Source organism: Nilaparvata lugens, chromosome 1 (genome assembly GCF_014356525.2).
Source record: "Nilaparvata lugens isolate BPH chromosome 1, ASM1435652v1, whole genome shotgun sequence".
Taxonomy (NCBI): domain Eukaryota; kingdom Metazoa; phylum Arthropoda; class Insecta; order Hemiptera; family Delphacidae; genus Nilaparvata; species Nilaparvata lugens.
In genome coordinates this window covers 40858857-40875158 of record NC_052504.1, presented here as the reverse complement: position 1 = coordinate 40875158, position 16302 = coordinate 40858857, and the positions used below count along the sequence as shown (strand labels likewise).

The following is a 16302-nucleotide window of genomic DNA, read 5'->3' as shown; positions in this document are numbered from 1 at the left end:
TTAGTTGAGTTATTTTTTGTAAATTGAATAACTTTCTTAAGAATTGACATTTTCAGAAAAATTTCTCTTATCCAATCAACAATCAATAATTCATCCTTAGAATTTCTTGAATTTATCTCTTAACAAATTTGAAATGATCTGTCCAAAAATTTAAACTTTATGCGCTCAATCTCAAAAATTAATGAACTGAAAATTTTTTCTTTAGAAATCTTTTCATTTTGATACTCATGAAAACCCCAATTAGTTGATACAATGGTGAATATGAATAATACCACCCAATTTTCCGACTATAATTTGTTTCTCAAAAATGAACACAATTAATTAATACACACACATTCATTGTTACGTAGCATAAATAGATCCTATAATTAATTATCTGGATGATCCAGCCGGCAGGTCCAGGGGGCGGAGCCCCCTGGCTAGACGGATAAGGCGAGCGAAGCGAGCCTGCCAGCTTGTATCTTTTTAATCCGTAGAGCTAATAATGGATATTGTGGGACGAATAATTATTACTATTTATTGTTTTATATTCATTGTTATTGTTATAATTTCATTGTTGTATCTCATTGTATTTTCGTGTGTTGTGAATAAATTAAATTGTATAGTCTAAATACGGCAACTGGAATAATTTTAAGTCGACGACTTAAATGAACTAATAACATATTGAAAAACTCAATTGATTATCCAAGCTCTGAGATTTTAGTCCGTAATAACTGAAATGTATATTTAAGTGTAGTGTGAAAACATGTGAATTTTAACATTTTATTCAGAAGTTGAGCACTACTCATGATTAATTCTGTGTGACACTTTATTGATATGCAATAATTACAGCAATACTTGCCTTGAATATTGCATTGTTATCTCATACTCAGCTTCTTGCTTCTTAGCATCTGATCTCGTGTGAACCAGGATTACACACACACCTTTGGTAGGACATATAATATTGCTCGATAATAATATACTAAAATTACATCAGCTTTAATGTAATCATTCTCTATTTCCCTAAATTTTTAATTACTACTGTAACAACTCAAAGTACAAACTTATTAAACTCGAATGATATTATTGTTCACCAACGAATTGGATCCACTGTGGATGAATGGGTGCAACTGACCTTATTCTTAATGAGTTAGTTTCTGAGATGAACTGCCACTTGTCAGCGGCCGGCTTCTCACCGCACAGCTCCAGTGGCGGCCCATCCTCAGTGTGCCACAGCCGAACCACTGCCGCCGGACAACCTCGACCTAAACAACACAACATATTAACACATCATAAACCGGCCAATACATTTGACAATTATATTGAATTTGATACACGATGCAGGAATATCAGTCTAACTAGTCAGAGCCAGTATAGCAGTTGATTAGGTACCGCTTAGGTACTTGGCTTTAATTGGTTGCCACTTCAATACTTTATCAAGTGTTTCAGCTCAAGCGCTACCAAAAAATAGTCACGAGATGACAATTTCATTCCTGGTGGATGAAATTTAGTGCTCCAAGAATAGTGAGTCGAATAGGAGGATAGTTATGGTGGATGAGTGCTTCTAGAATACTAGTAAATTGCAGGTGGTTCTAAGTGTTATCCATTCAATATTTATCAAACTCTTATCACATGCTGCATTTTGGTATTGGTTGCATTATCCCACTCATCCATTATTTAGCCTATTCTAAAAATTAGAATATTAATTATTAATATTTGAGGATTAAAATTCCATCAACTACCTCTATGATTGAGAATAATTGGGTTTTACTCACAGTTTTCCTCATCTGATGGGTCATCAGCTCCACAGTTATTGACCCTGTTACAACGCAGCTTGTCAGCTATGCAGAAATTACTCTTTGTACACCGAAATTCGTCGCAAGCTGAATTGTAACCTAGCATCTCAGTCCAAACCGCATGAAAACCTTGAGCACCTACAGACTTGTCTGCAGAAATGAAACTGAAAATGAAATAAAAACCATTTATTTAATTTTTTTACTCATGAAAACCCCAATTAGTTGATACAATGGTGAATATGAATAATACCACCCAATTTTCCGACTATAATTTGTTTCTCAAAAATGAACACAATTAATTAATACACACACATTCATTGTTACGTAGCATAAATAGATCCTATAATTAATTATCTGGATGATCCAGCCGGCAGGTCCAGGGGGCGGAGCCCCCTGGCTAGACGGATAAGGCGAGCGAAGCGAGCCTGCCAGCTTGTATCTTTTTAATCCGTAGAGCTAATAATGGATATTGTGGGACGAATAATTATTACTATTTATTGTTTTATATTCATTGTTATTGTTATAATTTCATTGTTGTATCTCATTGTATTTTCGTGTGTTGTGAATAAATTAAATTGTATAGTCTAAATACGGCAACTGGAATAATTTTAAGTCGACGACTTAAATGAACTAATAACATATTGAAAAACTCAATTGATTATCCAAGCTCTGAGATTTTAGTCCGTAATAACTGAAATGTATATTTAAGTGTAGTGTGAAAACATGTGAATTTTAACATTTTATTCAGAAGTTGAGCACTACTCATGATTAATTCTGTGTGACACTTTATTGATATGCAATAATTACAGCAATACTTGCCTTGAATATTGCATTGTTATCTCATACTCAGCTTCTTGCTTCTTAGCATCTGATCTCGTGTGAACCAGGATTACACACACACCTTTGGTAGGACATATAATATTGCTCGATAATAATATACTAAAATTACATCAGCTTTAATGTAATCATTCTCTATTTCCCTAAATTTTTAATTACTACTGTAACAACTCAAAGTACAAACTTATTAAACTCGAATGATATTATTGTTCACCAACGAATTGGATCCACTGTGGATGAATGGGTGCAACTGACCTTATTCTTAATGAGTTAGTTTCTGAGATGAACTGCCACTTGTCAGCGGCCGGCTTCTCACCGCACAGCTCCAGTGGCGGCCCATCCTCAGTGTGCCACAGCCGAACCACTGCCGCCGGACAACCTCGACCTAAACAACACAACATATTAACACATCATAAACCGGCCAATACATTTGACAATTATATTGAATTTGATACACGATGCAGGAATATCAGTCTAACTAGTCAGAGCCAGTATAGCAGTTGATTAGGTACCGCTTAGGTACTTGGCTTTAATTGGTTGCCACTTCAATACTTTATCAAGTGTTTCAGCTCAAGCGCTACCAAAAAATAGTCACGAGATGACAATTTCATTCCTGGTGGATGAAATTTAGTGCTCCAAGAATAGTGAGTCGAATAGGAGGATAGTTATGGTGGATGAGTGCTTCTAGAATACTAGTAAATTGCAGGTGGTTCTATAGTTCCGGTCAATGAAATTTATTGCTAAGAATGATGAATTACATGCAGCTTATTCTGTAATTATTGATTTTTTGAGTAATCAAATGATAAAATGGTTAGAAGTGACGAATGGTTTTATGTGAAGTTATTTGCAGCATAATATCATATTGAAAAACTCAATTGATTATCCAAGCTCTGAGATTTTAGTCCGTAATAACTGAAATGTATATTTAAGTGTAGTGTGAAAACATGTGAATTTTAACATTTTATTCAGAAGTTGAGCACTACTCATGATTAATTCTGTGTGACACTTTATTGATATGCAATAATTACAGCAATACTTGCCTTGAATATTGCATTGTTATCTCATACTCAGCTTCTTGCTTCTTAGCATCTGATCTCGTGTGAACCAGGATTACACACACACCTTTGGTAGGACATATAATATTGCTCGATAATAATATACTAAAATTACATCAGCTTTAATGTAATCATTCTCTATTTCCCTAAATTTTTAATTACTACTGTAACAACTCAAAGTACAAACTTATTAAACTCGAATGATATTATTGTTCACCAACGAATTGGATCCACTGTGGATGAATGGGTGCAACTGACCTTATTCTTAATGAGTTAGTTTCTGAGATGAACTGCCACTTGTCAGCGGCCGGCTTCTCACCGCACAGCTCCAGTGGCGGCCCATCCTCAGTGTGCCACAGCCGAACCACTGCCGCCGGACAACCTCGACCTAAACAACACAACATATTAACACATCATAAACCGGCCAATACATTTGACAATTATATTGAATTTGATACACGATGCAGGAATATCAGTCTAACTAGTCAGAGCCAGTATAGCAGTTGATTAGGTACCGCTTAGGTACTTGGCTTTAATTGGTTGCCACTTCAATACTTTATCAAGTGTTTCAGCTCAAGCGCTACCAAAAAATAGTCACGAGATGACAATTTCATTCCTGGTGGATGAAATTTAGTGCTCCAAGAATAGTGAGTCGAATAGGAGGATAGTTATGGTGGATGAGTGCTTCTAGAATACTAGTAAATTGCAGGTGGTTCTATAGTTCCGGTCAATGAAATTTATTGCTAAGAATGATGAATTACATGCAGCTTATTCTGTAATTATTGATTTTTTGAGTAATCAAATGATAAAATGGTTAGAAGTGACGAATGGTTTTATGTGAAGTTATTTGCAGCATAATATCATAGTAACCTGAAAGGCAGAGGTAAATGCTCTGTTAATAAGTATATAATTCACAAGGAGAGCAACGTCCTCACTAAACCATCATCTTGATAATAGTTTTTTTTTCAATTCAAGTTTCAAAGATTCCATGAGTTAATTGTCAGGAAAAGATATATGATGTAGGCCTAATAGAAGCGATAAGTCTAGGTGAAGCGTATGACACATTATAAGACACAACAAGTAAGGCCTATCACTGTTCCCCCTTCATATTATTTACTTATCGCCGTCTCCAAACTAATTTATTATGTGTCTGATTTGGAATAAAATCTCTCGAGAACTGTAAAAATGCAGTTTAAGTGACTAAAAGTTTTGTAAACTTGATAATGTGTACCGTAATTAGTTCATTTATTTTTATATTTACCTGCGGGTTCACCTTCCACAGCGAAATGTTCAAAGTTGAGCAGAATTTTATGATTTGGTCGGACGTTGACGTACCAGTTGCACGTTTTACTCGCCTTTCCTCTTGACGGGCCCTCGTAATTGAGCGGGAAGTTGGGGCTCGTGATTACTCCGAAATCAGTACTGCTCACGTTACTCCCACAGTCTGCAACACATCATAATCACCAATCACCTTCTACTCAGAAATCATCATGATAACATATAATAAATCTGTCAAGAATCGTACCATTTTTCCAGTGTATTTTTTCGATTTTGTACCATTTTCCCAATGTGTATTCTGCATATTATAAACATCTAATAGAGATATTTTTCTTTGAAAGTTTTTCGCGTTGAGTGCCTAGTTGGTTTTAGCAGCAATATCAGGCAAGGATGAAGTAATTGGATTCTCCTAGTTTCCAATTTCTGGTGAATTCATTATCACCTCATAACATTTTCCGAGCCTAATTCAACAGTAAAGCGAATCACTAGTAGATTCGATCCAAAGTTAGTTGACAGAACGATCAGCCTGGATTTGATTTACAAGTCGGATGAAAATATTGTAAGTAGGTAGCCTACAGTAGCGTTCATCAAATTTTCATCAACAATGAATTAGTGCTGTTTAGTTTCTTGCAAAATCGCATTGCCAGAGTTTTCAAAGTTGGTTCATCATAATTTATCAATTTATTCTATTTCTTTGATAATATGACATTTTTGTTTCTAGGCTTGAACCTATTAAACAAAACTTTTTCAACAATAAATGCAAAGGAAAAATACAAAAAGATATATTAAAGCTACAAAAAAGTGATAGTAATAATAATACCAATAAGACTAAGAATATATACAATACCAAATAGAAAATCAAAATAGAAAATGTTGATTATAAAATGAAATAGAAATAATAATAAAGAAAGATGTACATTTATTACGATGAGAAGAGAAGAGAAAATATAGCGAGAAGAGGAGATGATTCAATGATGCTCATGAGTAGTTTTCCCTCAATAAATGAAAAATGAGAGGTATTTGAATGAATAGATAAAAGTGGGTGAAATGTTTATACATGAAATGGTAGTGAACTCCACAATCGAGAAGCTACAATTAGGAACGACCAGCTGAACATTTACTAATTGCAGTTCTATGAAGAGGTAGGTATCTGCAATGTGCACCGGTGGGATCGAGTGGCTCTAGAGTGAACATCAGCGAGGAGGGTGGAGCTATCTATTTTTCTATAATGAATGTCTGTTTGATGAGTACGACTTCAATATTCTTGAATAGTCTACTTCACATAATAATCCAAGCAGAAACTAAAAAACAACTGGTTAATATTGTGTAATACATTCAACTTCTTTCCAAAGGCTACTTCATATTTCATGAAATTGATAAATAAACAACATAATTAATAAATAGATATGTGAATGCAAGTGAAGAGCTAAAACATAACTCCAAATTACTGTTTGAATTTAAAATTTACACTTGATTTGCTTCCAGAAGACTCGTTCACAAATTCTGATACATTATTGTTGCAATTTTCAAACTATTATAAGTCTATAGTTTAATTTTCCACAATAAAATCTTTCAAGGTGTAAGGAACTTCAGCTACTTGGGGGTTGAACTAAATAACGAGAACAAGATGGGTTACAGCATAAAGCAAAGAGTATTGGCTGGAAATAGAGCATACTTCAGTAACATGAAACTTTTGAAGAACAGGCTCATATGTAGAAACACGAAACTTAAAATATATGAGAGCCTAATTCGACCTGTTGTAACGTACGGCTGTGAATCTTGGACGTTAACAAAAAAAGACAAAAACCATTTAGGCGTTTTTGAAAGGAAAATCCTAAGAAATATGTATGGTCCAGTTAAAGAAGGAGAGGAGTGGAGGAGAAGAACTAATTCAGAGATCGAGGCATTGATGAAAGGCCGAAATATTGTAAAATTTATAAAGGCACAGCGGCTTAGATGGTTTGGACATATCTGTAGAATGAACGAAAACAGAATGCCTAAAATAATATTCAAGGAGAGGCTACATTCAAGAAGAAAGATAGGAAGGCCGAGAATAAGATGGGAAGATGAAGTGAGAGACGATCTCCAAAAAATGGGATATAGAGGATGGAGACAATTAACAGAGGACCGAGAAGCGTGGAGAGCTGTAGTGGAGGCGGCCAAAGCTCATATTGGGCAGTAGTGCTAAAGAAATAATAAGTTTAATTTTCCACAAGATCCAGTTTCGTTCTCTATACTCTGAATTAAGCAAGTCAAGATTTGGAAAGAATATCGGTGTTGCTAAATTATGCGAAATCACGTCCTTTTCATGCAATCCCCTTATGACTCAATGTGTACAATGCGACATTGGTTATGACCTGACCGCGAGCCACCTCCTAGGTTATCAAACACCTCCAAGTGGTCACCTCCTATTCGCATATACCACGAAGTAAGGACGCGCGAACTACTGTAGATCGGCACTGTATCAAGCATCACAGAGAAGTTTGGCCTGCGTTGCAGTGGAACCACCCACAGAAACGTCTAGTCATCCCAGACGTGTGTACAATGCAATCTTGCATCGACTGTGTTGCTGAATTGAATAGCCTATATCCAGTCATGGACGTGCATTGAACGGATACATTTCGGCAACTTGTTTTATTCAGAGTATAACAATAATTAGAAATCATTAGAAATTATTAGAAATCATTGAAAGAGTTGAAATTTATGTTACCTCCATAGATGGATTTGGCTACTTCGAAAGTGTATCTAGCTTTGAATCCGCTGAATACGCCTTCTTGATCGGAGTGTAGGATTACTTTGACACCTATCGCCCCTCTGTTCGAGTCTACTGGACCGGGAGCTGTCATGCCGCAATACCGCCCAATCAGCTTCGCTGTTCCATCTCGATAGAGATTGTACATTTCTAACCAATCTTCTTGGCACACTGATAACCTGTAGAAAAGATACAATTTTGAAAAGTTCCTTTCTACTCACAATAAAGTTTTTAATTGTAGATTAAAGACAGTATCTTGGGTCCTAGGGTGCATTGAATAAATCATCATTTTTGAAGTCAGGCATTCTTTCATGTGGTACAAATAGAAGCCCGAACAAAATACAAAAAATACTATGTACTCGTATGCCAGTTAATTCATTTATTGTACAAATTTTCAAATAATCCAGCTCACAGGATCAACTATACTTTCGTTATAGATTGCTTTTACTAGCACAATTTCTTATTCAGCATGTTGTGGAGTTGAGAGAGATCCACTGAAGTGTATCAATTCAAATTAGATGTTTCTATTCAAGGATACTCAGATTGTAAAATTGGCTGTTTCAGATTCCAGTTAATCAATATTGATTGAGAGGAAGAAGAGTGCTCAGGCAGCCTATGGCCTATGCAAGGGTTTCCCTGTATTTTTATTTTTTCAGTTATTGCGTAAAAGATTCCTACTGAAAATGCTACGTTACAAATAGAAAATACATTCGATTTTTATTCCAAACCATTATTGAAATACCGCATGAGCCTAACCTATAATTTCAATTTTTTGAGAGTTTTTCAAGATTTTCTTGAAGTAAGCTCAGTTGTATAATTTATCATGTGTCCTCTGAAAACAAATTTGAAAGTTAACTTTGATCAGGCTGCTTATTTGAAAGTGAGGCTTGTATTACACTAGAACACTGGTGTGAGAGACAGCTGTGGTGCTCGTTTGTGATAGCAGCAATTCAGTTGAATGCTGTGCAATGGTTCTTGGACAAAAATGGTATCCCTCGTGTAATCAGCGCCAAAAGAACTATTGCCCTGCGACTCGCTAGGACACTTGGTGTCTCACTCTGGTGACCTAATTAGCTCAAGAGTTAGTTGCCTAAGAAAACCAAATCAGTGCTGGTGTTCAATCTTTTCAGAGAAAATACAAACATGTGACTCAACAATTATACAATAGAACTGTTTATAAGTGTGCAAGTGTATGTTGGATATAGAGGAATCTATACTCACCCGTATGATCCGAAAGTTGTATTGGCAGAGTCAGCTCTGACTCGGAAATGATCGAAGACTAATGTTACTTGTTCGTTTGGTGTTGCAATGAATGTGTAGGTGCAATTTGTTTGACTAGGATAGTTGGAGGGGTAGCGGGGGGAATTGAACTCTCCTTTCTTGCGACTGGAGCTGCGGTAGGTGAATGTGCAGCTGCCGTCTGGCGCCGCCGTGCCCGGAATACGGTACTCTGCAACAATTCATTCAATTTAACCTACACATTTAATATATTGAGGATTCAATGGCGATTTACAATTAAGTATCCACTAATATAATGATATATAAAAAAATGAGAAAGTAAAAATATTATATCGTATTTTAAGTGTACACGTTTCCAAAATGTTGTCGCCAGATGCTAAGCGGAATCTGGCACTACTGTACCTTGATTGTTGGCGCCCTCAGACCTTTCTCACCACCGTGAGCGATCAATGTGACGCTGGATGATGGCTGCCAGCATAGCCATTCGCTATCGCTGTCACCGTCACATCAAAATCTGTCAAGTGATTCGATTTTCGAATGCAAACAAACTTCAACCTATTGTAGAAAAACAAACCAAACTTCAACCGTAGACAGATGAACGAACCTGGAGGGCAAACTTGCATCATCATCATCAGGGGCGAGGCGTGACTTTTCGGCTTTGTCATCTCCAGGAACAATTCAGTTGAAAGTTTGAATGAAAGCTGCACCCCTCCCCTATTTAAAAGATAATGTTTCATTTTGGACGGTTATTTATCGAGCAAGATGACATCTAGTATAAGATAAGCTTACTATTCAAAATCCTAGAGTTGAGAAGTTTAGAACTTGGCTAAATCTCAAGCTTGGAAACTGGCCCTCAATAATATTAATATTGGTTAAAAAATGGAAATTTTCTATTCTTTATTCATACAACAAGTACATCATCAAAAATGACAGGGAGAGAAAAAATAATATAACCTTGTGCTATTCCTCTCCCAAATTTTGTTAAGGCTACACATAGTCCGACATAGGTTGTCTTGTAGTTGAGTTCCCTAAATTTTCAGTTTTTAATTATCTTCACAAAGTAGATTTGAATACTTCAAATCAAATTCAGATGCTTCAAAACTAAAAATAGAAGAAATAATAATAATTATTATTATTATCAATAACAAATTGCAAACAAAATAATTATCGTACGGTTTGCAACACTGGCGCGGAACAGTGGAATCGCAGAAAATAGCGATGTCTTTGACCGTTTACTCCACCATCGTTTACGGGTGAGGGAGATTGATGATGCAGAAGAGTGGTGGTAACCAATGCCAAATAGCATTACTGAAATCGCAGATTTTTGAAAATCACATTGATCGGATGGAACTGATGATGCAGTAGTCTACTTTATTCAAACTTGGCGCGATCGCAAAAAATACGGTTTCTTCACCTTTTTTTGTATTTATTTCAAATATTTTCAATTTAATAATATACACATTACATATCAATTTATGTCCAGTCGTCGGCGAATCCAGAGATGACCGGACGCCTTGCCTCTGATCATCATCATCATCCAAAACTTCAGAAAATATGGTTTTCCGGAGGACGTACAGACAGGTGAAGGAGCTGTAAAAGTCGTATCTAAATATTCATAAATAATTATGATAATCTCAATTTTTACTTGCCGCATGTGCATTTTACAGTATTAGAATGTCCTATTCCACCCTCTAGGTTTTCTAATAATTGCGAAGTATTGCTACGACGCGGACTAGCTACAGCCGGGTATGGGTCGGGGTCGGTGACCGTATTGACTGGTGGAGATACTGGACCTACACTTCTCCCCCTGTCCTGATTCTTTACCCTCTGTCTTTGGCGGGAGGTATGTAATTTGACGGGAAGAGTGTGTGCCCGTGCCGTTGTTGGCCGATTCGGCCCTCGGCTCTTGGAATTCAGGTTGGGTGTTAGGGAGAATTGAGGTAACCTTAACCAAGGATACGGATCCGGATATCAGATCCCCACAAATAATTATATTTGTAAAGGTAGTACGCAATCTGAACCAACTGCGAGTTGACGGCGAGCAAAGCTGTACCTGCAAGCCCGGAATAAAGGTTGTAGGTGGAGGAACTCGGGATGGAGTTTAACAAGGAATGATATAGAATTTTTGTTACGGTTTTCGCAATCTGAGACTGCGGGCTGTCGGTGTGCAGACTGAATCTGCGCACCCGGTATTAGATCAATATGATTGGAGAGGTGCAAGTGGTATAAGGTACAGGATATGGTATACCGAGTTAGAGGTATAGGGAATATTTTATCGGGCCTGGGGAATGGAGATTCGTTAATAGGATTGTTCCTTCCTGTAACTAATGGGGTTTGGTTCAATAACTCGCGATCTGTGAATCGCGATAAAGTTCTCAGCAAGCTGAACCTGCTAGTTAAATACAGTATATCAATTACAATTTTATGATAACTAAAGCTCAATGGATGAGGTTTCGGGTGTCGGATTTCTGAATCGCGAGCCTGCAGCTGCGAAAGGATTTTCAGCAATTCTGAAACTGCTAAACAGGATTTCCGCGCTAATCTGATGACAGCGCGCCGGTTATTAAGGGCCAATCTGTAACTGCCCTTAAGGGTATGGGAATCACTCTCAATCGTCCGAAACGCTTTTAAATTAATAGTCAGTATGTCGACTATTATGAGAGGATAGGGAAGGGCTTACAAGGATTCTCCTAAGCTTCTCGCTGGTCTGAGGACCGCGACGGGAACGATCTCTAGTCTGGAACTGAGATCTCGCAATATACAGGGCAGGAAAAATTTAGAGGAAGGAAGAGAGAGGATGCCGCAGTCTGGGGACTTCGGCGAGGACGTTCTCAAGTTGTACCTGAGAGCAGGAAGTGTTGCAGTCTGTGACTTCAACAAGGACGTTCTCAAGCTGTACCTGAGAGCAGGAAGCGTTGCAGTCTGTGACTTCAACAAGGACGTTCTCAAGCTGTACCTGAGAGCAGGAAGCGTCGCAGTCTGGGGACTTCGACAAGGACGTTCTCAGCTGTACCTGAGAGCAGGAAGCGTCGCAGTCTGTGACTTCGACAAGGACGTTCTCAAGCTGTACCTGAGAGAGGGAAGTGTCGCAGTCTGTGACTTCGACAAGGACGTTCTCAAGCTGCACCTGAGAGCAGGAAGCGTTGCAGTCTGTGACTTCAACAAGGACGTTCTCAAGCTGTACCTGAGAGCAGGAAGCGTCGCAGTCTGTGACTTCGACAAGGACGTTCTCAAGCTGCACCTGAGAGTGGGAAGCGTCGCAGTCTGTGACTTCGACAAGGACGTTCTCAAGTTGTACCTGAGAGCAGGAGCGTCGCAGTCTGTGACTTCAACAAGGACGTTCTCAAGCTGCACCTGAGAGCGGAAGCGTCGCAGTCTGTGACTTCGACAAGGACGTTCTCAAGCTGTACCTGAGAGCAGGAAGGATTTTAGAATAGGGAAAGTGAAGAGAGAGAAAGAGAAAGGTTGCCGCAGTCTAGAACTTCGGCGAGGACGTTCTCAAGCTGTACCTGAGAGCTAGAAGGATTATAGAATAGGGAAAGTGAAGAGAAAGTAGAGAAAGGATGCCGCAGTCTGGGGACTTCGGCGAGGACGTTCTCAAGCTGTACCTGAGAGCAGGAAGGATTATAGAATAGGAAAGTGAAGAGAAGTAAGAGAAAGGATGCCGCAGTCTAGAACTTCGGCGAGGAAGTCCTCAAGCTGTACCTGAGAGCTAGAAGGATTATAGAATAGGGAAAGTGAAGAGAAAGTAAGAGAAAGGATGCCGCAGTCTGGGGACTTCGGCGAGGACGTTCTCAAGCTGTACCTGAGAGCAGGAAGCGTTGCAGTCTGTGACTTCAACAAGGACGTTCTCAGCTGCACCTGAGAGCAGGAAGCGTCGCAGTCTGTGACTTCGACAAGGACGTTCTCAAGTTGTACCTGAGAGCAGGAAGGATTATAGAATAGGAAAAGTTAAGAGAGAGAAAGAGAAAGGTTGCCGCAGTCTAGAAACTTCGGCGAGGAAGTCCTCAAGCGACAGAGTCGAGACTTAAGAATTAAGCCCTCAAAAATAATTTGCTTAAGAGCCTAGCTAAATTTCCCCACTCAACTGTTTGTAGCTCAAACTTGAGATCCCTTACAGGTTTCAAAACCAAGAATAACTCGTTCACCCCCAGTGATACGAATTCGGGAAAAAATAGCTGACAAGAAAGAAAAACCCACAAGGGAATTCTAACTCCGAGTTGTTCGGAACTCGACCTACAATATTCTACGTTAACACAAGATAGAATAATAATTAGTGTCGGTAACGTCGTAAGGAGAGGAGATTCGCGACCCGATCTCACGCTCAACCACCGAACAACTGACTCTCTCCCAGGTCTCCTTGAAGCCACACCGGGTCGCTGAAAGTTAGGAGGCCGGGGGAAAAGGGGCTTGCTGACCAATGGGAGTCTGAAAAGACGATCACGCCACTAGTCATGTGACAGGGTTTGAATCCACTAGTGCTGATGATAAGGGTGCAGCTAATGACGACACTGATACTAATTACTACACTAATTCAGGCCGGTAAACAATATTTCTATTCCAGAAATTTCATGAAGAGCGATACTGACCCGACTCGGTAGCCGCTTATCGTTTAGATGATACGAATGCTGCTAATTTAAAGGGGTTGACGGCGATAGTGATAATGTATACACAACTACAAATCTAACAAAATATATCTGGCAGACGATCCTATTCCTATTCTAAAATAGAATAATTTCGCTAATTTTATGCTGGACGACGGCTCTCTATCCGTCACAAAAATTCACTTTGTGACACCCCACTCCTACTAAGGAGGGGGGGGGATTGGCGTTGAACGTACAAGGCGACGTCGGGAATACCGGCTACAACCACACCACATCCTCCCTACTTTTCACATTACGTGAACGCACTTCAGCGATGGATAAAAAGCGATCAAGTAGACCAAGACGAGGCGCCATACTGCTAAGAGAGTCGAAGCACTACTGAAGCAATAGAAAGACGACTAGATGGGCTTATACAAAAATATTCAGGTAACGACAGTGTAGAAAGACAAGATTATCATTATCGGGAACGCGATAAAAGCAACCCTACAATAAACAGATAACAAAAATATCCTGAAAGAAAAGGTTCGAACGTCTTATGCGATGCGACAACGAGAGGAGCAAGAAACCAGTGAATCAACCCTGTCGCGGCATCTAACGGGAAACGTAATAACTAGTTGAATGAAGTGCTGCCCCCGCACCTTGCGCCGTCTAAGGCTAGTATAGGCAACCCGCACTTCACTCCACCAACGCAATTTGCGTTCGCCTGTTCTTCAGAGCTAGATTCCCCCTCCTCCTCTACACATGGGGGTAACAACTTAATGTCTTTCACATGAACAGTCACAGATTTATTCTCTGCTACTTTAACCTTCACTACTGTAGGACTCAATATCTCAACCACCTCCCAGGGGCCTGAGAACTTTGGAGCGAGCTTCGCGGCAAACTGGTCAACTCCCGAAGATAAATAATGTTCTCTCTTATATATCAACTGACCTGGGGATAGCTTAACATCTCGCCTCCGAAGATTATAATAACGGCTAGCATCCCTATATGCTTTATCCAAATTATCCACTACAATTTTCCTGGTTTGAATTAATACCTTAATATTTTTCTGTAGCGTGGCCTGACTACTTTCAAAACCCTGCGTACGTGGATCGTCTTGAGACTCGAATGCGGACTCACCTGGAGCCCTCAATTCCCTACCGAAGTTGAGATAAGCTGGAGTATATTGGGTGCCTTGATGAATAGTTGTATTCATCGCAAAACAAAATTCTCTTAAATATCGGTCCCAATCCGAGTGGTTCTCTCCTACAAAGATTTGTATCATAGTTTTGAGTACACGGTTCACTCTTTCAGTAGGATTACAACTAGGAGAATATGGGGGGGTGAAAAACACATTCACGCCATTATCCTCACAATACGAGCGAAAATACTTGCTAGTGTATTGGGTTCCATTGTCACAAATGAGCATCCTAGGTGCTCCATACCGTGTGACAATCAATTCACGGAAAGCTTTCGTGACTCCTGCGCTATCTGCCTTAGATAGGGCGGCCACTTCCGTCCACTTAGTGAACTGATCTTGAAACACGACTATGTAACGGTGTCCTAACTTGGAACGGGGTAACGGGCCGACTAAGTCAGTACTGACAGTCTCCCAAGGGTGAAACAATTTACGGGGATTTTTCATGCGACCATATGGGGTCCTCTGTTCTACCTTAATTTTAATGCAGTCATCACACCTCCGAACATAGTTGGCAACATCATTAAACAATCCAGGCCAATAATATAGGCGCGCTATCTTGTCATATGTACGATATATGCCAAAGTGACCCGCGGTTGGAGCATTATGATTTTGTTGTAAAACTTCAGAGCGACAGCTCACTGGGACACAAAGCTTCCACCCCTCAGCACTCTGCTCTTCCTGGAGCCGCCTCCTAGGCCAAATGTGTCTATACAACAACCCATCTCTAACTGTATAGTCGGGGAATTTCTCGGGGTCTGCAATCAGTAATGATTTAATTTTCTTTACCCAGCTATCGTCGTTCTCTCGACCAATAGCGATAGGGGCCACCCCACCCTCGGAGTTCGTTTCTCCCGAAGTGAGCTCCTCCTTACAGGGGGTGCGTGAGAGTACATCTGGAACTATGTTGAACTTCCCTTTCCTATATTTTATTTTCAAATTATATTGTTGCATTTCCATTACCCATCGTGCTAAACGACCAGTGGGATGGGGAATGGCATGCAACCACTTCAAGGACTGATGGTCGGTAATCACAGTAATTTCGTAACCTTCCACATATGACTTAAATTTTCTCAGGGCATATATCACAGCTAGACACTCTTTCTCGGTTGTGGTATATCGGACTTCGGGACCTCTTAAACCCCTACTCGCATAAGCAATAACTTTCTCCTCACCATTAATCTCCTGAGTCAAGACAGCTCCCAACCCTTCGTCGGAGGCATCGGTCTGAATCACAAAGGGCAACTCAAAATGAGGGTAGGTTAATACTGGGGCACAGGTTAAAGCATCTTTGATTTTCTGAAATGCCGTTTCCTCCTCTTCTCCCCACTGCCAATTCACCTTCAACTTTAACAAACGATGTAACGGATTTGCTAGCTCTGAAAAATTAGGGACGAACCTACGGTACCAGGAGGCTAACCCTAGGAAGCTCCTGAGAGATTTAACACGCTGCGGGGTAGGGAAATCTCTAACAGCTCTAATCGTTTCCGGGTCGGTACGGAGGCCTTGCTCTGTCACAATATGACCTAAGTATTTCAGCTCAGATTTCAGAAAATTGCACTTATCTTTATTTATAATTAGACCT

At 39.5% G+C, this 16302-nt stretch overlaps 1 protein-coding gene across 1 annotated transcript in view; it reads right to left on the bottom strand.

Moving 5' to 3' along the window:
- LOC111056408 (tolloid-like protein 2) overlaps positions 1-16302 on the bottom strand; it is a 313249-nt gene that overhangs the window by 8468 nt on the left and 288479 nt on the right. Inside the window, exons 12-16 of the mRNA XM_039434020.1 lie at positions 8919-9147; positions 7656-7876; positions 4929-5111; positions 3926-4055; positions 1755-1939 (exon numbers count right to left, since the gene is read on the bottom strand). Of these exons, the coding sequence (XP_039289954.1) occupies positions 1755-1939; positions 3926-4055; positions 4929-5111; positions 7656-7876; positions 8919-9147 (948 nt within the window). The remainder of the gene's footprint in view (positions 1-1754; positions 1940-3925; positions 4056-4928; positions 5112-7655; positions 7877-8918; positions 9148-16302) is intronic.